We start from the raw sequence: 23,168 nt of genomic DNA, 5'->3' as shown, positions 1-23,168 counted from the left end.
TAAAATTAAGAATAGAAAACCTATACTAGCAAATACATAAAGGAAACTAATGAGACATTTAGCGAAATAAATTATTTTGTGAAACATTTTGATTCTGATTCGCCTCCAGCAACGCAAGCTCTTTTGTGTTGATAACTCGTACGGGCTCAGCGTTTGCAGATACCTTAACGAAAACAGTAATTCGATCTTGTCGCTCACGTGTTCCATTTTTACTATTATGGCCGGGTCGACTGTGGTGTTATTTTCGGTACGTCGTCGGATTCGGTGAATGCTATTTAGTTTAAGGGCCGGTGTGATGTAAAGTGCAAAACAGAGAGTGTTAAAGACGGCCTTCAGGTTTTCTCCTTCTTGAAAGGGAACTCCATAAATGCGCAGCTCAGAAACAATTTCTGCATTTGCGTGGGCCGCCACACTTGCCTGCAGCTTTGCCTCCAGCTGATCCACCTTGACCATAAGTGCGGGGACTCCCTCGACGTCGCCCTCCAGCTGGTCTCCCCGACGACTAAGCTGCTCCTCAAGTTGTGCCACACGCTGGTTCAGCTTCTCAACTACTCCAGCCAGATTCCCGACCTGGTCGGTCAACAGACCCATTATGCGCTCCATAATGTGGTTTTCAGCAGATTGGATGCTGGCAGATATATGCTCAGCCTGCTCCGCAAAGCGTTTGGATAGGAGATCGAGAAACATTGGAGACAGTGCTTCAGAGTCGTGGCCTCCCTTAAGATCAGTTGTAGTTCGCTGACGTTTGGGCGGTGCTGGTGCCATTATTGTTGTTTTTTTTTGTGCACTGAGTGAGATTTTGAGTGTCTTGAGTTGTTCTTTCTTTTCGTGTTTGACGTTTGTCGAGGGTTCGTAATTGCGGCGTTAGAAAACGGATTAATATGTATGTAAGTTTATTTGTTTGCTGCGCCGAGTCTCACAAGTTGCTAGTTGTTCATCGATCAATGAAATTGTCGAGGCTTCGTCAAGTAAAGCGTATGTCTCGATTGCTTTTTGTGGACCTATTAGTGTGACTGGAATGACCTTTAGTAATACTTTGTTACAACCAGAGCTTGCAAATAACTGTCAACCGATTTTCCTAAGGCAGTTTCACTCTCGACAAAACCGAAAAAAATGTTGCTCACAAGTTCTCTCTCTGAGCGGAACCCTTTTTTCGTTTTGCTTGTCGGTTTCGGTCCGACCGTTCAGCTCAACCGAACAAAGTAATCGGTCTTTCAATAACCACTCGGTGAGACCCTTTTAACTTAACAGTCACCTAAAAGGGTTTCTATAAGACTAATGTTAAATAAAAGTCAGAAAAATGGGTTTTTTTCCAGAAAGGGAAAAGTATAGGCCTGCTGTGATTGAGCATGAATGTTATATAGAAAATGCAGATAATAAAGGCATCAAAATACACATATTTACAAAGATTTTTATTAAGAATTTAGTTTTACAATTAATAATGAATTCAAGTGTTCTGGACTAAGCGAACTACGCCTTTCACTTAAAATAAAGTGTAGGGCAGAGAAAGCTCTTTCCACGGATACTTGCGTGACTGGAGTAGCAAGTACCACGTGTGCGAGATCTGCCAAAAGTGGTGATCTAAATTTTAAATTGTTAAAAAATTTTAGAATATTTCCTTTTAATGGTAAACGGCCATTCGCTACGTCGAAATTTTCAATTTCTGTATATAATTTGGACAGCTGGTCAGGTGCTGGCTTTTCTTGGGCTTGGGACACCGTTTGTACTCCATCCAAATATGCCGCGAACAGGGACTTTTCCTCGGAGCTAGTTGTTGCGAACGATTCTTGATCTTCAGAGCGTCCTGGCAATTCCTCTCCAGTGTGCGAAGTCAGATTCTATTAAAAAGAAGGAAATTGATACAATATAATTATAAACACGATTTACGATCTAGTTTAAGACAGACACAATATAATATCTAAACCACACACTATAAACAAAGCACACAACAGTAATATACATAACAATATTAGTCGGGACTCTTCAAACCTACTGGCTTTTTTTTGAGATGTAGCTTACATGCTTGAGGTGGTAAATGCGGCATGCAATTTGTTTCAAAAGTTTTTTCGCCAACATTTTTTGAGGGACTGTCAACACCAAATTAGTCCTTGGGTCCATATAAATGGCAGCCAACAAAACTTCATTTTCTAAGAGCTTACCTTCCCTTATTTGAAGTTGATCTACTAGCATTGAAGATAAGTGATTTTTGTTTTTTTTCGCATTTCAATTTTAGTTCCATCCATAAAATGAAAAAATCGCTGTAGACCAATTGTTCCTCCTGCAATTTCAACGTTGCCTCAAATGCAGCCTTAAAGGTATCAACATAGAGCTCGACCCAGTCCCAATCGATGTTGATTCGAATAGTTGATGGCAATGATTTGTCAGACAGAAATTCTTTGAGATCCAACAACTTTTTCAACATGGTATATGTTGAATTCCACCGTGTCGTCACATCAAGCGTAGGAACGGATTTCTTGTGATCCATTATAATTCGTCTATATATGAAATTATATTAATTCCATTTCATATTATTCTTAACCTATCTATATTAATTTATTTCCCGTTTTTTACTCACCTGTGCGTTTCTGTGCGCAAAGTTTTGCACAATCCACGGCAAATAGAAATTTGTTCTGCTATTTCGCTTTTCTTATTGATGTCACAAACGCACAACTGGAGGGTGTGCACAGCGCATCGTACAAGATGTACATTTGCGATTTCTATGGACTCGAGCTTTTCCATAACTTCCCCGGTGCAGGAATCATCTTCGGCAAGTGTTTGCTCGGTCGCTTCGTCGTTAAGAATTTGTATGGCTTTTATCATATTTTTGCCGTTATCTGAAGTTATGCTAATAAAGAAATATACTTTTGTATTAATATTAAATCAAATAAAAACACCTCTTAACGAGGTAAAAAACTAGCAAACTATTCCAGCCTTTTTCCTTCACAGGCATTTTCTATTGCAGCGTGACGAATGAGAAAAGATTAGAAAGTCTATTTAATGACGAGTGTAATAATTTTTCGTCACAAATGTTGATATCAGAACTTTTGTATGTTAAAGGTGCGGTCGTCACTAGTTTTTTACCTCGTTAAGAGGTGTTTTTATTTGATATCAGAAGTTTTTGTTTGTTTACATTTGCTCTCATAGGAGCTAATATATACATTTAAATTTAATTGGTCAATCATAATTTTTAAACTATTATATTTTAACAAATTAAGTTAAAAGGCGTTGAAGTATTTCAAAATACCTTTTAAACGAGGTATAGCACATGTCTTTACCTTTAGTAGTGTAGAACTTATAAACAGGGACCGTAAATAACAGTTATTTGTGATTTTTATTTTAAAAGGCCTACTGAGATTTGTACAAGTTTTTACTAAGAATTTAACTGGTTTTTATGCACTTTATAGACATGAACAAATAACAGTTAATTTGCTTTCCAGATTTGTTGAAATGCATATACTTTGTGGACAAGAGTAAAAAGAACGTTGTTTTTGACGTTTAAAACCAAATATCACAGTAGTCTTTTTAAAATAAAAATCACAAATAACTGTTATTTACGGTCCCTGCTTACAAACTAACGAAATTTAGCTATTTTTAGCTTTTTCCCACTAAAGTAGCGGCTTTTTCCCAAAGTCGTAGAACAAAAGATTCCTATATGGAACTCTTTAGTGCAAATTTACTGATTCCATGACCCTAAAATACAGTTCGGATACCCTCACCCAAATTCAATACTCAGGGAGCGTTAGTTGTTCGAGCTGGCAAAAGTGGCTATTTTCGTATAAAAATAACTTTTAAACGTGACTTTTTACAGTAATGTGTTATATACCAAAATTTAAGGAATCTCAAGGGCTTTACAGTTTAAAGTTGTAAGGAAAATCGTTAGAGCCGTTTTTGAGAAAAATAAAAAAAAGCTAAAAAAAAAGTTTTCAAAAATTGTCTTTTGTGCATATTTTTTTAACTATTACATTTACACAAATTGCATATAGAAGGCGTTTATAGCATTTAAAAATACCTTTCAAACGAGATGCAGCACAAGTCTGAAGCTTTAGTAGTATAGAAGTTACGGCTTTCCGAATTTTAGCTATTTATAGCTGTTTTCCCGCTAAACTAGTGAGTTTTTCCAAAAGTGGTAGAACAAAAGTTTTTTATATCGATGTCATGAACGTCATATCAAATTTTCAAAACTTACAAAACATGTTTTGGACAAACTGACAAACTGACAAACTGACATACTGACAAACTGACAAACTGACAAACAGAATTAAATTTTCTTTTTGGGAAGACGAAGAAAATCTTATTTTGGCTATAACTTTTGAACGGAGCGTCGGATTTTGACAAATGACCCCTCATTCGACGGGTATTTTCAAAAGGAATACAACTAAAACAATTCGAGGGGGCATATATCCCCACCGGCCCCAACAGCTCCAAATTTCGAAATTTTCACTTTTTCACTTTCACCGCTCTCTCTCCCAAGCCAATTTATTTTCTTAGAGTCTTGGTATGCAATCCTGTTAGTTTTCGCAATACCTTTCGATAGGTGTATCATTCATTATGATCGGACCATCACAGTAGATTTTCATTTCTTCGTGTATATATAGTAGTCGCCTTCGCACACTCTCCTGGTGCGCTTCGTCACTACATGGACTGCCGTCCATAGTGATGTGATTTCTACCCAGACAAGATATACATAACTTATTGTGAGATGTGAATTCCCAACGCTTGTCGACACTCAAGTATTTAAACTTAGGACAATCCGTTATGTGATGATCAGTAGACTTACAATAGTTACAATAGTATTTGGATTTTTCAAATGTCTTGACTGGACTTGAGACTGTTAATGTTGTGTCTTTTGATTTATTCTAACCGAATCCGAGCATTGTCGCTGCTTTTATGGTTTGACCTAACCATTCGTGAAATACTATAATTTTAGGGTAGTCAGACTTTATTTTTTGAAAATGTTTAATGAATGAGATTCTTTGAGAAACCTGAAATTTTTCTAGAATTTCCTCAAACAGCAAGTTGTTACGAATCTGATCAATATCATTGAAGGACAGTAAAGTTTGAATGAGATTTGTAATCATATCATAAAAAGTGATGAGTCTATCATATTTATCCTCTTTGATTACAGGAAAAGTTCTAATTTTATCTATCATCATTTTCACGACATGACTACAGTCTCCGAATTGATTTCTTAATATGTCAATTATATCAGTTACATTTTGTGGCACTAATAGTCAGTGCTTTTCGCAAGCGATTAATGTTTTCGTAGTCGGTGAATTTACACACTTGAGAACTGTTCTCATACTCGGCAATAAAAATTGGCCATTCTAAAGGGTCACCACTAAATAAAGGAAGTTCCTGTTTAATTGTTTGCCTAGCCATAAAACTAACAATAGCATTTGAATTGATGTCATCAGGCTGATCATCGTATGTTTGCTTTCGTTGAGAAGACTTAAGCCACTCATGGTCCTGGTGCCGTTGTTGTACTCATCGCCGATGTTGTCATCTTGGTCGTCTTGGCTGCTGTTGTCTTCTTCGATTTCTGTCATTTGCATCTGTATCTCCAGTTCCAACTGTTTCTCTTCGAACTCAAGCTGCATCCGTTTAGCTTTCAGCTCTTGTTGCTTCTGTAGATGCTCCATTTGAAGTTGAAGTTTTTGAGCTTTAACGGATCGTTGCGATTGGTGGCTCCGGTTAGACTGTGCATCTTCGTCCCACTTTTCTGGAACTTTCTGCGTTGATGCTGCGCCTGGCATAACCGTTGCCATTGAAATCTCCAATAGATTCGCCGCAGAGGTGCCTGGTCGCGGCGTGTCCTTTATTCCCCTGGGCGTATTGTCGTCATTCCTCTGCTTCTTGAGACGTGTCTTAGGCATTTTTTTGCGGTTGTGTTTGTCTAGTTCCAAGTTTCACAAGTTTGCACACACAACACTTCCAAACTTGCAAGTTTTGCTGACCAAATTTTCGCATTTGCACACACTCTAGTCGTCGTTAAAGTATGTGTGTGCAGACTTTTTTGTGCATGTCCGAGATCACACTCAGCAATACATACACACTTGCAAATTTTGGCTGGTGAAATTGCGATCTAGTTTCGCGTAATCCATGTGCCGTTCAGGAGGCTGAGAAGGACCATTTGTTGGGGTAATTACCTGGTAAGGGTTATACCGATTAGGGATTATGGGGCTCGAAAGACCGAATTCTATCCCACACAAGTCACTGTCGTTGTAGTCGTCGATTGGTTTGTTTGAAGAAAACACCTTTTATGTGCTGATCACTTTATTTAGATCTTTCGCAACATATTTGAGCTTTTGCGTTGTGTACTTCAAGAATTTTTTTGCAAGTGGGGTCTCTTTTTTCCGACTAGTGTTACCATCTTTCATTAGGTGATACATACGATTATTCTATAACATTCCAGTATTTTTCTTACATAAAACAATAACATAGCATCAACGTATCAAATTCAAATTAATAAAATGCATCAACATATGTCTTATGGTGATGTTGCTGCTTGCAGCGAGTCCGATATCGCCATTTTTTTTGCTGCGTGTTTTTCCTCAAACATTGAACCTTCCAATGATTGGTATGATCAGAAAACTTTATATTCAATTCCAGAAATTTGCGACATTGGAAGACGACATAACGTATGAGGACATTTCTGAAGCAATCAGTTATTTTAATGATTCCCTAAGGCTAGATTTTGATTGAATTTCATCATTCTTCCGTAGGAATTGCATTGACAGTCTTTACCAACCCTTGCAGATCTTGTTTTCCTTATCTTTGTCTCAGGGTAGATTCCGAATTAGATGAAACATTTTGAGCGTTATGCCGGTCCATTAAGGAGGAAGTAAATTTGCTAAATTGATCGAAAGAATAATTTTCGAAAAATTATTTTTCCTTTTAAGGTCTTATATAGATCCTAACCAACATGGCTTCATGCCTAACGACCAACTTTATGAGTTGGTCACGAGTCACTGTGTACATGCCTTTGAGGATCACTCACAGATGGACACGATTTACACTGATTTTGCCAACGCTTTTGACAAGGTGTGTCACTCTGCCCTAAACGGTAAACTTTCTAAACAAGGCTTTCACTCCTCATTTCTTAATTGGATAGCAGTATTTGGATAACCGACGCTATCATGTTGAATTAGGTGGTGCACGCTTGCGTAAAAGAACTGTGCTATTTGTTTTGCAAATAATTGTTTTGCGACTTGAATCTAAAGTAAAGAAGTAAGTGCATTCATTTGATTTAACTAATTCCATATAATCAAAAACCATTATTACAGGGAAACGACAATACAGTCATGGGCTAAGCTTCTAATAGCTCTTAGATTCAGGGAACGTAAATAACAGTTATTTCTGATTTTTATTTTAAAAGGCCTACTGAGATTTGTACAAGTTTTAATCAACAATTTAACTGGTTTTTATGCACTTTATAGACATGAACAAATAACAATTTATTTGCTTTCCAGATTTGTTGAAATGCATATACTTTGTGGAAAAGAGTAAAAAGAACGTTATTTTTGACGTTTAAAACCAAATATCACAGTAGTCTTTTTAAAATAAAAATCACAAAAAACTGTTATTTACGGTCCCTGCTTAGATTCTACGCAAGCGGCAGTTTTCTTATAACTGTTGGCAATTTTTGTGGTGTTAGCGTGGCCACAGCCAGTCGAGTTGTTAAGGAAGTTTCTTTTGCTATAGAGTCTTTTTCAAAACAATTTATGAAGTATCCGCGTATTGAAGATCTTCAAGAAAATGTTGCTGATTTTTATAAAATAGCCATAGTTTGCACGTATGTAACAATTCAATCTCCCGAAGGCGATTCCGAAGATACCGGTTCTACAAGAATTGTGTCCTGTTCATCGGTATAATTTTTACCGCGAAACTTTCTTTCTGCCGACATTGTTTTTTTATTAGTTTGAAATTTTGCTTATATCATCAGCTGTTAGTATGACTGTTTTATGGTATTTTTGATAGTTTTTCGACTAATTTTTGCAAATTAGTTAGCTCTTCTATTGTGGGGCTGCCACCTAGTCTCAAATTAGTGCGCCTTTTATTTGGAGCTTTTAATGACGGACGAGAAACCGAAAACCGATTTGCCACCTGGATAAAGGGACGGACGGACGAGAAAACGGACCTTAGTTCGTTTTAAGTTATTCCCCGTCCATTTTTAAGTAACTTAGACCAAAGAACAATTAAAACTAAAAGGCTCTTTGCACGATCAAATTTCCACATATTTTAAAAAAAATTAGGGTACCATTTCCTCACAAGTTGTTACACCCATCCGTGACATACACCACCCATCATTCCCACCCGTTGCACAGTGGTCGGGCTTGCATGAGTAGGGCGGCCAAAAATACTTAAAGGGTAAGAATTTCTCAACTGCGCATATGAAATATTAGATTTTCTTCAAACTCGGATACCTCGTAGAGTTTGCCATGCTTATCATCTGTTATATCATCCGTTACTCGTAGAGTAAAAGGGTATATTGTATTCGTGCAAAAGTATGTAACAGCTAGAAAGAAGCGTTTCCGACCCCATAAAGTATATATATTCTTGATCAAGTTTATTTCAACCGAGCGCCACGCCCCCTCTAACGCCAACAATCGCCCACTAACGATTTTTAAATGTGTCCTGCGCCCACATCTTTAAAGATTTCCGAGAAGTATAAATGCAATTTTGTTGTGTATATTTTTTCAAATCGGACCATTTATTAAAAAGTTATACGCAATCAAAATTAATGTATCTATCTCCCTCGGACTTTCCTTAGCTGAGGTTCGAATATTAGATAGTCGGGACACCAACCCGAGTACAGCGTTCGCACTCCATTTAGCTGAGTGACGGGTATTAGCAAAGAGTATAAATATATAGAGAGGACATGTCATACAAAAGAGTCTGTCGTATGGCGGGTTCTAGCGGTGGAACCCGCATTTTAGCAGTAGAACCCGCACTGCTCGATTCTACTTGGAATCTATTCGGCCGCAGCACTGCTAGCCATTTGGCCCAGTGGATAAGACATCTGACTACCAATCTAAACGGTAGGGGGATCGAATCCCGTTGTAGAATTTCAATTTCTTGGGGGGTTTTTTTTTTTTTTTGTTTTTTAAGAGTATTTTGTTTTTTTTTCTATTTTGTAATTTTTTTGTTGATTTTTTCTATAAAAACTGTTAAGATGGATTTAATTCAAACCTTTTGTATATTATTGAGTGTTATTTAAATAACATCGAATAATTTCTTTACCACCGCCAAAAATTATTGGATTTCCATTTTTACATTTGTTTTTACATTTCGCTTAAGAATTAAAAAAAAACCAGCCCTTAGGAAGCCCGTTCTTTACTTTTTTAATTTTAAGAATTTTTTTTTGATTTTCCAAAGTTAAGAATGCGTTTTTCAGCTAAAAAATTTGAATTTGGGCTTAACAAAAAAATTTTTAAAGTTAAAAAAAAAAACGATTCCCTGGGGGCGGGTTTTTTTATGCAGAAAAATATGCGACAAATTTAAAAACGATCGGTTGAGCCGTTTAGAAATGCCGATGAACACGGACTTTTAAAAACGTGGTTTCGAGAAAAACATGTCATATGTAAAACACGTATAGAGCACTTTAAAAAGACGTTTTGCGGTGTTCACTGTATCTCCGCCAAAAATTACATTTCGTTTAAGAATAGAAAAAACCCGCCCTGGGAAGTTTTATTTTTTTTTTTTACTTTAAATATTTTATTAAGCCGTGCAAAATCAAAAATTATTTTTTTTAGAAAAATTTTACTAGTACTAATTACATCCTAGCTTCCAAAGTTCTTTTAGATTGACTTAAAACTTTTTTGTATAATCTTAAGATGTTAATCTACAAGAAAAGAAATATAAAAAAATTGTTTAGCTTTTAACTAAAAAAATAAAAAAAAGTATATATATTTCGAGACATCAAAAAAAGAAAAAAACAATATTAGAAAACGTCTGCCCCTTGCGGGGATCGAACTCGCATCAACATCGCTGATCAACGCTTTAACCAGCACGACCATAGACCGAGTTGAAAATGTTGGACAGAAAACCCTTTTCGACTTTTAAATGTTGTTGGCCCTAGATTATAGAAATTACAAAAATGAAATTTTCTCGAAAATGTGTTGCCACGTTCTCGCACACATACACACAAAGCCCACTTACACTTATGCATTGTGTACTCAATAAACGAATTCTAAAAATAGAACAAGCTCTTTCCCCCTTTTCCCCTTGCCGACAACAGTTTGAACAGAAAGTCAGAGTTATGCCCTCTCTATATAATGTATTCTCTTTGGTATTAGATAGTCGGGACAGCAACCCGACTATAGCGTTCTCTCTTGTTTTTTTTTAATTTTTTGTTGTCCATTTAGGGGCGCTATGAATTTTTGAAGTTAAGAACTTAAAAAAAGTTCTCAAACTTCAAATTAGTATATCTCGAGAAAGGCTTAGAGAACGACGTGCAACTTTACACTTTACAAAACAATTTTTTCTCATCTGCATGTCGTGTATCCCAAAGGGTAATGCCTCGATCATCATGCTGTTTGTACAGAAATGTTTGTAATGAAATTGCCCACTGTCTGAACCTACTCCATGTAGAAATTTGTACGATTAGGTATTTATTGTAAAGCAAAAACAATGAAAATTGGTTAAAACTATTTAAGGACAATGTAATCAACTTGCCAAGTTACGAATTCCCAGCACAATATCTTATTGGTTAACAAAATTCACGAAACACATAATAAAATCGCAGTTTTATCTGTATCTCCCCCTTAAGTTACACCCCCTGCTCCATATCCATATATCAACATTTTAAGGGGTTATATATATAATTTTACCGATTTTTTTTGACACTAAAAAAAATACTTATTTAAAATGTTTTGCCGGCGTTGTTTAGTACATGCTTCTGGGTACTTATTAAAATTGTTTCAAAAAAAAAATAAAAAAAAATAATAAAAATGTTATGGCCAAATTCCAAGATCGTCTTTTTTCGATGGTGACTTGCGGTGGACATCATATCCCGAGAACGGTTCATCTCAAATCCCCAATTCAAAAAAATTTCGTTAGTAGCCTTAGTTAGTTATTTAGCCTAGTCCCTGAACAAAGGATTTGTAAAAATTTTGATTTAAAAAAAAATCACTTACATAACTGATTGTTGTCTTTATCGGATGATGTTGTCACACTTGGTAGATGTAACATTTTCTTTCTTTGTTTTTGCTTTACAATAAATACCTAATCGTACAAATTTCTACATGGAGTAGGTTCAGACAGTGGGCAATTTCATTACAAACATTTCTGTACAAACAGCATGATGATCGAGGCATTACCCTTTGGGATACACGACATGCAGATGAGAAAAAATTGTTTTGTAAAGTGTAAAGTTGCACGTCGTTCTCTAAGCCGTTCTCGAGATATACTAATTTGAAGTTTGAGAACTTTTTTTAAGTTCTTAACTTCAAAAATTCATAGCGCCCTTAAATGGACAACAAAAAATTAAAACAAGAGAGAACGCTATAGTCGGGTTGGTGTCCCGACTATCTAATACCCGTCACTCGGCTAAAGGGAGTGCGAGGGAGATGGATATATAACGTTTTTTTGATTGCGTATAACTTTTTAATGAATGGTCCGATTTAAAAAATGTCTTCTACATTTCGATAGGTATAAGTATACACAACAAAATTGCATTTATACTTCTCGGAAATGTTTAAAGATGTGGGCGCAGGACACATTTTAAAATCGTTAGTGGGCGATTGTGGGCGTTAGAGGGGGCGTGGCGCTCGACTGAAATAAACTTCCGCTGCGTAGGAGGCCCAAGAATATGTGTGGAAAATCTAAACCTTCTAGCTTTTGTAGTTTTCGAGATCTCAGCGTTCATACGGACAGACAGACAGACAGACAGACAGACGGACAGACGGACAGACGGACATGGCTAGATCGACTCGGCTAGTAACCCTGATCAAGAATATATATTCTTTATGGGGTCGGAAACGCTTCCTTCTAGCTGTTACATACTTTTGCACGAATACAATATACCCTTTTACTCTACGAGTAACGGGTATAAAAAAACAAGAGAGAACGCTATAGTCGGGTTGGTGTCCCGACTATCTAATACCCGTCACTCAGCTAAATGGAGTGCGAACGCTGTACTCGGGTTGGTGTCCCGACTATCTAATATTCGAACCTCAGCTAAGGAAAGTCCGAGGGAGATAGATACATTAATTTTGATTGCGTATAACTTTTTAATAAATGGTCCGATTTGAAAAAATATACACAACAAAATTGCATTTATACTTCTCGGAAATCTTTAAAGATGTGGGCGCAGGACACATTTAAAAATCGTTAGTGGGCGATTGTTGGCGTTAGAGGGGGCGTGGCGCTCGGTTGAAATAAACTTGATCAAGAATATATATACTTTATGGGGTCGGAAACGCTTCTTTCTAGCTGTTACATACTTTTGCACGAATACAATATACCCTTTTACTCTACGAGTAACGGATGATATAACAGATGATAAGCATGGCAAACTCTACGAGGTATCCGAGTTTGAAGAAAATCTAATATTTCATATGCGCAGTTGAGAAATTCTTACCCTTTAAGTATTTTTGGCCGCCCTACCCATGCAAGCCCGACCACTGTGCAACGGGTGGGAATGATGGGTGGTGTATGTAACGGATGGGTGTAACAACTTGTGAGGAGATGGTACCCTAATTTTTTTTTAAATATGTGGAAATTTGATCGTGCAAAGAGCCTTTTAGTTTTAATTGTTCTTTGGTCTAAGTTACTTAAAAATGGACGGGGAATAACTTAAAACGAACTAAGGTCCGTTTTCTCGTCCGTCCGTCCCTTTATCAAGGTGGCAAATCAGTTTTCGGTTTCTCGTCCGTCATTAAAAGCTCCAAATAAAAGGCGCACTAATTTGAGACTAGGTGGCAGCCCCACAATAGAAGAGCTAACTAATTTGCAAAAATTAGTCGAAAAACTATCAAAAATACCATAAAACAGTCATACTAACAGCTGATGATATAAGCAAAATTTCAAACTAATAAAAAAACAATGTCGGCAGAAAGAAAGTTTCGCGGTAAAAATTATACCGATGAACAGGACACAATTCTTGTAGAACCGGTATCTTCGGAATCGCCTTCGGGAGATTGAATTGTTACATACGTGCAAACTATGGCTATTTTATAAAAATCAGCAACATTTTCTTGAAGATCTTCAATACGCGGATACTTCATAAATTGTTTTGAAAAAGACTCTATAGCAAAAGAAACTTCCTTAACAACTCGACTGGCTGTGGCCACGCTAACACCACAAAAATTGCCAACAGTTATAAGAAAACTGCCGCTTGCGTAGAATCTAAGCAGGGACCGTAAATAACAGTTTTTTGTGATTTTTATTTTAAAAAGACTACTGTGATATTTGGTTTTAAACGTCAAAAATAACGTTCTTTTTACTCTTTTCCACAAAGTATATGCATTTCAACAAATCTGGAAAGCAAATAAATTGTTATTTGTTCATGTCTATAAAGTGCATAAAAACCAGTTAAATTGTTGATTAAAACTTGTACAAATCTCAGTAGGCCTTTTAAAATAAAAATCAGAAATAACTGTTATTTACGTTCCCTGAATCTAAGAGCTATTAGAAGCTTAGCCCATGACTGTATTGTCGTTTCCCTGTAATAATGGTTTTTGATTATATGGAATTAGTTAAATCAAATGAATGCACTTACTTCTTTACTTTAGATTCAAGTCGCAAAACAATTATTTGCAAAACAAATAGCACAGTTCTTTTACGCAAGCGTGCATCACCTAATTCAACATGATAGCGTCGGTTATCCAATACTGCTATCCAATTAAGAAATGAGGAGTGAAAGCCTTGTTTAGAAAGTTTACCGTTTAGAGCAAAAGCGTTGGCAAAATCAGTGTAAATCGTGTCCATCTGTGAGTGATCCTCAAAGGCATGTACACAGTGACTCGTGACCATAAAGTTGGTCGTTAGGCATGAAGCCATGTTGGTTAGGATCTATATAAGACCTTATTAGGAAAAATAATTTTTCGAAAATTATTCTTTCGATCAATTTAGCAAATTTACTTCCTCCTTAATGGACCGGCATAACTCTCAAAATGTTTCATCTAATTCGGAATCTACCCTGAGACAAAGAAAAGGAAAACAAGATCTGCAAGGGTTGGTAAAGACTGTCAATGCAATTCATACGGAAGAACGATGAAATTCAATCAAAATCTAGCCTTAGGGAATCATTAAAATAACTGATTGCTTCAGAAATGTCCTCATACGTTATGTCGTCTTCCAATGTCCCAAATTTCTGGAATTGAATTTAAAGTTTCCTGATCATACCAATCATTGGAAGGTTCAATGTTTGAGGAAAAACACGCAGCAAAAAAATGGCGATATCGGACTCGGTGCAAACAGCAACATCACCATAAGACATAGTTGAAGGATAAGACGAATGAGATTTCTTAAGGTTGGTCTTCAAGCTATCACAAATGTATTGATTATAAAAAAATTTATTGAAAAACTCAAACTCACGCTTATGCTGCCTGTATCTTTTACCATCTGCCGGGTTATGTGTTTTAGAAAATTTTTAGTTGAAAGAAAGGTTTTATAACAAGTTTCAATGTAAGGGTTCGATAGCAAACACACCAATTCAAGGATAGCAGGCAATCCCTTAGGGAACTCAAACTAGGGGGATCAAATATGTATTTAGGTATAGAATCAATCAATGGCAGAAAGCTGTAAACTTCAATGTTAAAGATGTACAACACAATTCGAAATGGTAAACTCAGCAAGAGTTACGTTAGAATCAGAACCTATTCAAAACAAGAAAGGAAGTTAACTTCGGTCAGCCGAAGTTTATATACCCTTAGGTATGCCTACCTAAAATGTTGTTTTTACATTGTCAAAAATCAAAAAGCCTACTTTCAATAAAGTTTTTTCTATTATTTTGTTAATTATTCCTATGGCAGCCATAAGATATAGTGGTCCGATCCGGCTCGTTCCGACATATGTACTACCTGCAATAGAAAGAAGACTTTTGGGAAAGTTTAATCGCGATAGCTTTAAAACTGAGGGACTAGTTCGCATAGAAACGGACAGACGGACAGACGGACATGGCTAGATGGACTCGGCTATTGATGCCGATCAAGAATATATGTACTTTATGTGGTCGGAAACGTCTCCTTCACTGCGTTGCAAACATCTGACTGAAATTATAATACCCTCTGCAAGGGTATACAAATTGACACATAACTCTTATTCTCCAATTTGTATTATACAAGTTGACAAATAACTCTTATTTGTTGATTTTTATAATAAAAATTGAAAATAAAGATTGAATTGAAATAACTCTTGAACTGAGGGGTGCATTGGTTTTAAATTTATATGCATGTAATCTACGATTGAATACCTTTCTGTTGATATGCCCTATGTGTCTAGAATATTTTTTATAATTTTATAAAACTAATGTTGTTTATTTAACAGGAGTGTACAAAACTGAAAGAAGAGGATGATTCGAATCCGAATTAAAATCGGACATAATGGAGTATTGGGAAGGAAATAATAAGAGTTATTTGTCAACTTTTATAATAAAAATTGGAGAATAAGAGTTATATGTCAATTTTTTTGAATAGGTTAACTCTTATTTACGATGCCTGGTTAGAATGAACAATGGAAATAATTAAGATTAAATCAAGCACCTTATACAATCATTGAAAATATTATTAATTTTGGTCATGCCCATACTAAAACAGTCATCAATGACAATTATTTTATGTGAATGATGAATCTTTCCGGGCACCATAGCAGCTGATTGTGGGTCACACGTCGAGAAAACAGAACTAAGGTTGAAGTCTCCTGCCACATATATGCCATCAGAGTCCTCCAAGCTGGCATGCATGTTGTCTAGGTGAGCCTGATAAAGTCCACAATCTTTGCCCGGTGGAATATAGGAAGCCACAATCGATATCTTCCCGGATGAGCCAGACACCGTCACCGCCAACTGGACCAGAAGCGAGTCATCATTAAGGAGTCGAATTGCCATACAACAGAATTTAGGCTAACAGTCACTATAAAGCCACCTTCTCTCTCGCACTGGATTCTGCCGAAGTCTCTATCTTTACGAAATACTTAAAATAATTTACATCAAAAGAGAAGGCGGTGAAGAGCACAGTGAAGAGAGTAAGAGACTACTCGAATAAGAGAGCGCCGCCCCAAGATACGCGCTGAGCTCATTAGAATCAGAGACCAAAAATAGCAGCATCCGATGTTGATTTAACTCCAGCGGCGAATAAGTGGAGAAAATATTTTCGATTCCTTCCTAATCATGGTGAAACTATATAGGTGGTCTCTTCACGACTGCTCTCTTTTGAGAAAGTTATTTGTGCCAGTCGTTTGTCAAACCTTGTCGAAAGAGGTTGTGTAGCTGTTTTTTTTCGTTTTTCGCCCGAAGCGTGCGAATTTCTATCTCTTTCTAGCGCTTGTCTCTTTGAGAGTGGAGAGCGAGTTAGAGGTGCAGAAACATCGATGGAAACATCGATGTTTTTCCAAATTTTCAACACATCGATGTTTTTTTGGACCATTGATGTTTTCAAATTATTATAATTATTCTTATTCCAGCAATGTTCAAAAAATTATGGAGCCTTACAAGGAGCTTGCAAAAAATTGTGTATTCCAGCCACGTCCTGCGAGTCCGAACGAGCTTTTAGAAAGGCGGGTCAAATAATTTCCGATCGCCGTACCCGTTTAAAGAGTAACATCGTAGACCAACTTATGTTCAATAATAAGAATTATGATCTCATTTAATTTTTAAGTTTGTTTTTTATTTTTAATTTAATTTTTAATTTTCTAAATGAATAAAGATTTTGTTTTTTTATTTTTAATACAAGTTTTATTGAGATTTTTTAATTATATTTTAAATTATAAAGTTATTTTGGAAAACATCGATGTTTCATTCGTTATGCTAATTAGGGTAATAAATTAGGCCAAGGTGACAGGTGTGTGGGTAATTAAAGTTAATGGGTGCGTGACGAGTGATCGTTAATTAGGGTGATAAGTTGACAGGTGACCGTTGCTTATATCCAGAAATCCGGGATAACTTTTAAATCTGACATTTTACAGTAATGTGTTATATACCAAAATTTAAGGTATCTCAAGGGCAATACCGTTTAAAGTTTTAAAGAAAATGGTTAGATCCGCTTTTGAGAAAAATAAAAAAAAGCTAAAAACAAGTTTAAACAAATTTTCTTTTGTTCATATCTTTTTAACTATTACATTCACACAAACGGCTTTCCGAATTTTAGCTATTTATAGCTGTTTCTCCGCTAAACTTATATCAAATTTTCAGAACTTAAAAAACATGTTTTGGACAAACTGACAAGCGGACAAGCTGACAAACAGAATTAAATTTTCATTTTGACTAGGCCCCCGCAAATTTGTTTTCGGTATAACTTTTGAACGGAGCGTCCGGGGGCCAATTATCACCACCAGCCCAACAGCTCCAAAATTCAAAATTTTCACTTTTTTACTTTCTTCGCTCTCTCTCCCAAGCCAATTGATTTTCTGAATGTCTTGGTATGCAATCCTGTTAGTTTTTACCAGTTTTGGGACATACCTAGATACTTTTACCTAGGTATGTACCTAGGTACAGTTTAGTGGTACCTTTTACATTACCTAGGTATAAAAATAATTGAGTACCTTTTACCTTACCTAGCTACAGATTTGTATATACCTTTGGAATTATGAAGGTACTTACATAGGTATTAAACTTTGCTCTGATTTAAAATAGCCAAATCTGACTGCGACACTGTAGTATCGTTTCATTGTATCGTTTCGTTTCGAAATTGTAATAGTCGGAACGCAGCATTAAAAGTCATTGGAATTCAGCCGTTCTATGGTTTGTTTTGTGAAGTTAAAACTAATCGCAGTTTTATTTTATTTAATTTTGTGCACGTATGTATGTTCCCATCACTACATCAATTTGTTTATGAAACCAAAGTGTATTTGGCGCGCAAAAATGCCGTATGTACGTAAACAAACGGCACAATATATAGTCAATGTTTCAACATACGGAATTTTGCGCGCCAAATATGTACATGAGGGTTTCATAAATACATTAATGAAGTGATACGTGCATACAATTATTCATGCCGCGTGTTTTAAAAATATATGCACAAAATTATAACATTTAAATTTAAATGAAATGAAAAGATATGGTTTGATTAAGACGACTAAAAACTGAAAACTAGTCTTATTTTAAGTTTAAATTGAACAAAACAAAAAAATTATAAAAAAAAAAAAAAAAATACAATATATTTACCTTATACCTTTACCTAGGTACTGGGAAATTAAAGTACCTTTACCTTACCTAGGTATTTATTTTTGCCCAATACCTTTTACCTTACCTAGGTAAAAAAAACACAGTACCTTTCCCAACACTGGTTTTTACGATACCTTTCGATTGGTGTATTACTCATTATGATCGGACCATCACAGCAGATTTTCAATTCTTCCTGTATATATGGTAGTCGCCTTTGCACACTCTGGTGCGTTTCGTCACTACATGGACTGCCGTCCATAGTGATATATATACGTGCGTCAATCCACTGATATTCTTAGCTACAATATTATACCCGTTACTCGTACAGTAAAAGGGTATATTGTAGTCGTGAAAAGTATGTAACAGTGAGAAGGTAGCGTTTCCGACCCTATAAAGTTTTTAAATAAAGTTTTTAATTTCTTAAAAATAAAAACAAATTAAGATTTAAAAAAATTGTTTAACCATTGCCCCCACAAAAAAAAGAATTTTTTTTATTTTAATACTTGCGCCATATTGTTAGTTACAATCGGTTTTTGTTTTAAAGCTATCGCGATGAAACTTTCCCAAAAGTCTTCTTTCTATTGCAGGTAGTACATATGTCGGATCGAGCCGGATCGGACCACCATATCTTATGGCTGCCATAGGAATAATTAACAAAATAATAGAAAAAACTTCATAGAAAGAAGGCTTTTTGATTTTTAACAATGTGAAATCAACGTTTTAGGTAGGCATACCTGCAAGGCTATATAAACTTCGGCTGGCCGAAGTTAACTTCCTTTCTTGTTGTATTTATTATTTTTCTGTATTATGTAATATATTAAACATTTTTAAATATATATTTTTTTAAATTTATTAAATTTAAAATTTTTTATTTTTATTAAATACATTTTTTTTAAAACTTAAAAAAAAAATATTTAAAAATGTTTAATAAATTACATAATACAAAAGAATAATAAATACAAAAATTGTAAAATTATTGTTTATTAAATGGATGGTTAAATAAATAATTGTATGTTTTTAATTGATTAAAAAATTACTTTTTACTTTTTGTCATTCAGAAATTGTCAAAAGACAATTTGTAATTTATTAAACATTTTTAAATAAATATTTTTATTAAATAAATTTGTTTAAAAAAAAAATTTAAATATGTTTAATAAATTACATAATACAGAAAAATAATAAAAAAAAGTTTCAGGCAAATCAAAAATGTTAAATGTTTTTTTGGCCAAATCTGTTCGGTTTGTAAAAGAACGGCCCATAGGGGAGAGGTCTGTAGGTGTTTAATCTGCCATTTCGACATTATGAAACTTTACGCATTTGGTACTGATCGAAAGGTTAGTCTATTAGCATAATAAAAAACAAAAAAAATACTTTTTTTCCTTAGGGAAAACTGAAATATTATTTGTTTTTGAAAAGTCCCAAAAAACTACATTTTGAAAAAGAGGTCTGTAAGTTGAGACACTTTTAAAAGTCAATAATACTCACACAAAAAGTACTCCAAACTATAAGGAATTATTTATTTATGTTGATTTAATCAATTTTAGTTCGTCCTAAATTATTTCCCATCCATTTTTTAAGAACTTAGACCAAATAACAACTAAAATCAAAAAAATTAATAGCTTTTGTTCTGACTGTCACATTAAGATGATTCTTTTTTTAATTAGTTAATATACTAATGTTTTAAATCTCTTACCAAGTTAATTTAAGGACGTTATTAATTTTAAATGGAATTTTGAAAAAAGTAGACAAAAACTTTTTTGGTGAAAAATGGTACACGACTCTCAAAGCTTTAATCTGGCTAGAGCCTGGCTTATAATGTTTTCCCCAAAAGTATTGTCACTAAAAAGGACTAAAAAAAAAAAATAAAAACAATTTTTTTAGTGGATAAGTTTTGAGAAAATTGAGTGTCTCAACTTACAGACCGTCTCAACCTAAGACCTCTCCCCTATATATTCTTGATCAGGGTCACTAACCTATATAGTCATGTCCGCCTGTCTGTCTGTCCGTATGAACGCTTCCCACACATATTCTTGGGCTTCCTACGCAGTTCAAGTTTATTTTAACCGAGAGCCACGCCCCCTATAACGACCACAATCGCCCACTAACGATTTTAAAATGTGTCTAGCGCCCACACCTTTAAAGATTTCCGAGAAGTATAAATGCAATTTTTTGTGTATATTTATACCTATCGAAATGTAGAAGACATTTTTCAAATCGGACCATTCATTAAAAAGTTATGCGCAATCAAAAAAATGTTATATATCCATCTCCCTCGTCCTCCCTGTAGCTGAGTGACGGGTATTAAATAGTCGGGACACCAAACCCGACTATAGCGTTCTCTCTTGTTTTTACTTAAACACCAACATATATATATATATATTACTAGCTATACCCGGAGCGACTTTGTTCGCTCAAAATTAGTTTGCAGTTAGGAAATTAGGTTGTCAGGACTTTCTTATATCTTAGTTGCGCGTTTGTTGAAAACCTTTGCGTAAACAACCTTTCTAGAAGATTCTTCAAGAGAGAGAATCCGAAGGCTAATAGTAGAGCTACACAGAAAAAAAAATTGATATGCAATTGCACTCAAGTTAACATTATTTCATATCAAATTTGGGCCGATATTAATTAATGCAAGATTGATATTTCGAACATATTAAGTTGATATTTTCGAGAATATCAAGTTGATATTTTTAAATATCAATTCAATCTTAAGAAAGATTAGTGTTTAAAATAACATTTGAACTTTTTGGTCATCAAAATGATATTTTTTATATCAATTTTTGTCATCAAAATTATATTTTTTATATCAATTTTGTTCATCAAAATGATATTATTTCGTGTATATTAGTACCCCCCAGTAAAACAGAAATTTTTAGTTTATATTAAAACAATTTAATTCTAATCATTTCACATTTTTTTGAGTCGGTGTACATATGTATAGGTGGGCCAGCAAAATCTTCAATATTTTATTATTTTAGTTTTGCCTGTGACACACACAACGTAAAACTGCGGCCGGCACACACACACACGCACATTCAGAACCGAAATGTCTTTAAATTGTGTGCTAACTCGACGGCAAAGTTAAAATCACCACAACTTTGTAATGTTTCGACTTAGCACTTAATAAAAAAAATAAATTGATTTCATTTGACAATAAAAACACCTTGTTCTCGAATATTTTTGGTCTCAAAGTTGGGCCAGCTGTTTTTGCAGTGCTGCACAATCTCACATTGGTACAGTGTTGTAAACTGTGGAACACTATTTCTCCCTTTCGAACTAAATTCGAAACGACATTTGATATTTTTTCATATCAAAGTCATACGATTTCATATAAATTGTAAATATACTTGTTTTAAATACCGAATTCAGTATTTTTATTCAAAAATTAATATGAAATAAGATCAAAATAATATTTCTTCATGTTAGAATGATATGACGAAACTTGATCCTTAAAAAAGATCAAATTAACCAACAAATATCAATTTGATATTTTGTCATATTTTTTCTGTGTATATAATAAATGAATGCGACCTTAGTAAAAGTATTAAGTTTATATACCTTCTATCAGTTACAATGATATCAATGCAATTTTAATTTTATTTGTATTTAAGCACATTATGTACTTTCAAGTAGAAACATAAACACACATTGTGTGTATGTATTGCATTTTAAAAATCAAAACATTTCCTAATATGCATATGTACATACATATTTGATGAAAAGTTCGAATCTTAAGATAACTTGAAAACATTTTGGCTTTGTTTGCAGAAATTGTAGTAATTTTTTATCTTCTTCCATGGTGGAAATTAAATAAGCCTCTTACTTCTGCTACAAAATAAAAAATATTTTTTGAAAAATAAAACCTAAGCATTTGATCTACAGGACTGACTATTGATCGAAAATCATATTGGTCGGAACAGCAGTTTAAGTTTTTAAAATTCAAAACAAATTTTAACTTAAATTGCCTCTTTCCCCTCCCCCTTCCGCACAGCACTACCCCTCCCCCTCGTCAGTTTTCTTGGCTGCTGCTCTCTCGGCCGTCGCTCTCTTGGCATCCGCTCTCTGGGTTTTGCTCTCTCGGCAGGCTCCCGCAAAATGCATCGCAATAACTTAAAAAATCTAAATAAATTCGTTAAAAATACTTAAAAAAATGTTAAAAACTTGAAAAATTAAACTTAAGCATTTGGGCCATAGAATAACTATTGAGCAAAAAATCATCTTGATCGGAGCAGCGGTTTAGATTTTTAAAATCAAAAAGTTAATTTTAAATGTAGCCGTCAATTTATTTTGCTCTAAATATGGACATTGGAGCTGTTTGGGGCCACTGGGGGGACATGTCGGACCTTAGTGGGCGCCTACGCCCCCAATGAAATGCTGTGAAAAATTTGGCTGCTCTAGCTCTTACGGTTTGGGCTGTGGTCGTATCCCCTTAAAAATCGGTCTTTCATTTTATAATTTTTAGAGATGTAAGCTGCATGCGTCGACTCGGTTCTCAAATTGCTCCTCGTTGTTAACTTGATTCCCTTTGATCACCTTTCTAATCTCTTGATTTTTACTTGTTCACCATTTTAAATTTAATTAAGCTATGTATAAGTCCACATTACTTTTTGTTGGCCCGTTTTGAGCTTCACTGTTTTAACACATTGGGTACTGCGCACTACTTTTTCCAAAGTGGACAAAAGTCACTGCGCCTCGGAACGGATCGCTGCTACATCTTTTTTTAAATTCAGAAGCGTGAAGATCACCGAGTGCTGCTGGAACTGACGTCGGAGTATCGTTCGCTTGTCAAAAGACGTCCTTATTTTCCGATCTTCTCCCTGGCTTTAGTGAAATTGGCGGTGTCCGA

General features: G+C 35.0%; 1 protein-coding gene across 3 annotated transcripts in view; it reads right to left on the bottom strand.

The window, feature by feature from the left end:
- Positions 1–1,469: 1,469 nt before the first annotated feature.
- The window catches only part of MFS17 (Major Facilitator Superfamily Transporter 17), a 327,725-nt gene continuing 306,026 nt past the window's right edge, over positions 1,470–23,168 (bottom strand). The window contains exons 5-7 of one of the 3 annotated variants that reach the window (XR_011417823.1): positions 2,576–2,845; positions 2,020–2,495; positions 1,470–1,838 (exon numbers count right to left, since the gene is read on the bottom strand). Coding sequence is in view for 2 of the 3 variants with exons in the window: in XM_070212619.1 (XP_070068720.1) it covers positions 1,832–1,838; positions 2,160–2,495; positions 2,576–2,845 (613 nt within the window). In the remaining variant the exon portion in view is untranslated. Of the gene's footprint in view, positions 1,839–2,019; positions 2,496–2,575; positions 2,846–23,168 lie in introns of those variants that run through there. The other 2 variants (XM_070212619.1, XM_070212618.1) reach the window with 2 other exon arrangements.

The sequence above is a fragment of the Drosophila takahashii genome, chromosome 2R, assembly GCF_030179915.1.
Source record: "Drosophila takahashii strain IR98-3 E-12201 chromosome 2R, DtakHiC1v2, whole genome shotgun sequence".
Lineage (NCBI taxonomy): Eukaryota > Metazoa > Arthropoda > Insecta > Diptera > Drosophilidae > Drosophila > Drosophila takahashii.
Note: the sequence above shows the minus strand (reverse complement) of the source record. Positions and strands in the feature narration are given on the sequence as shown.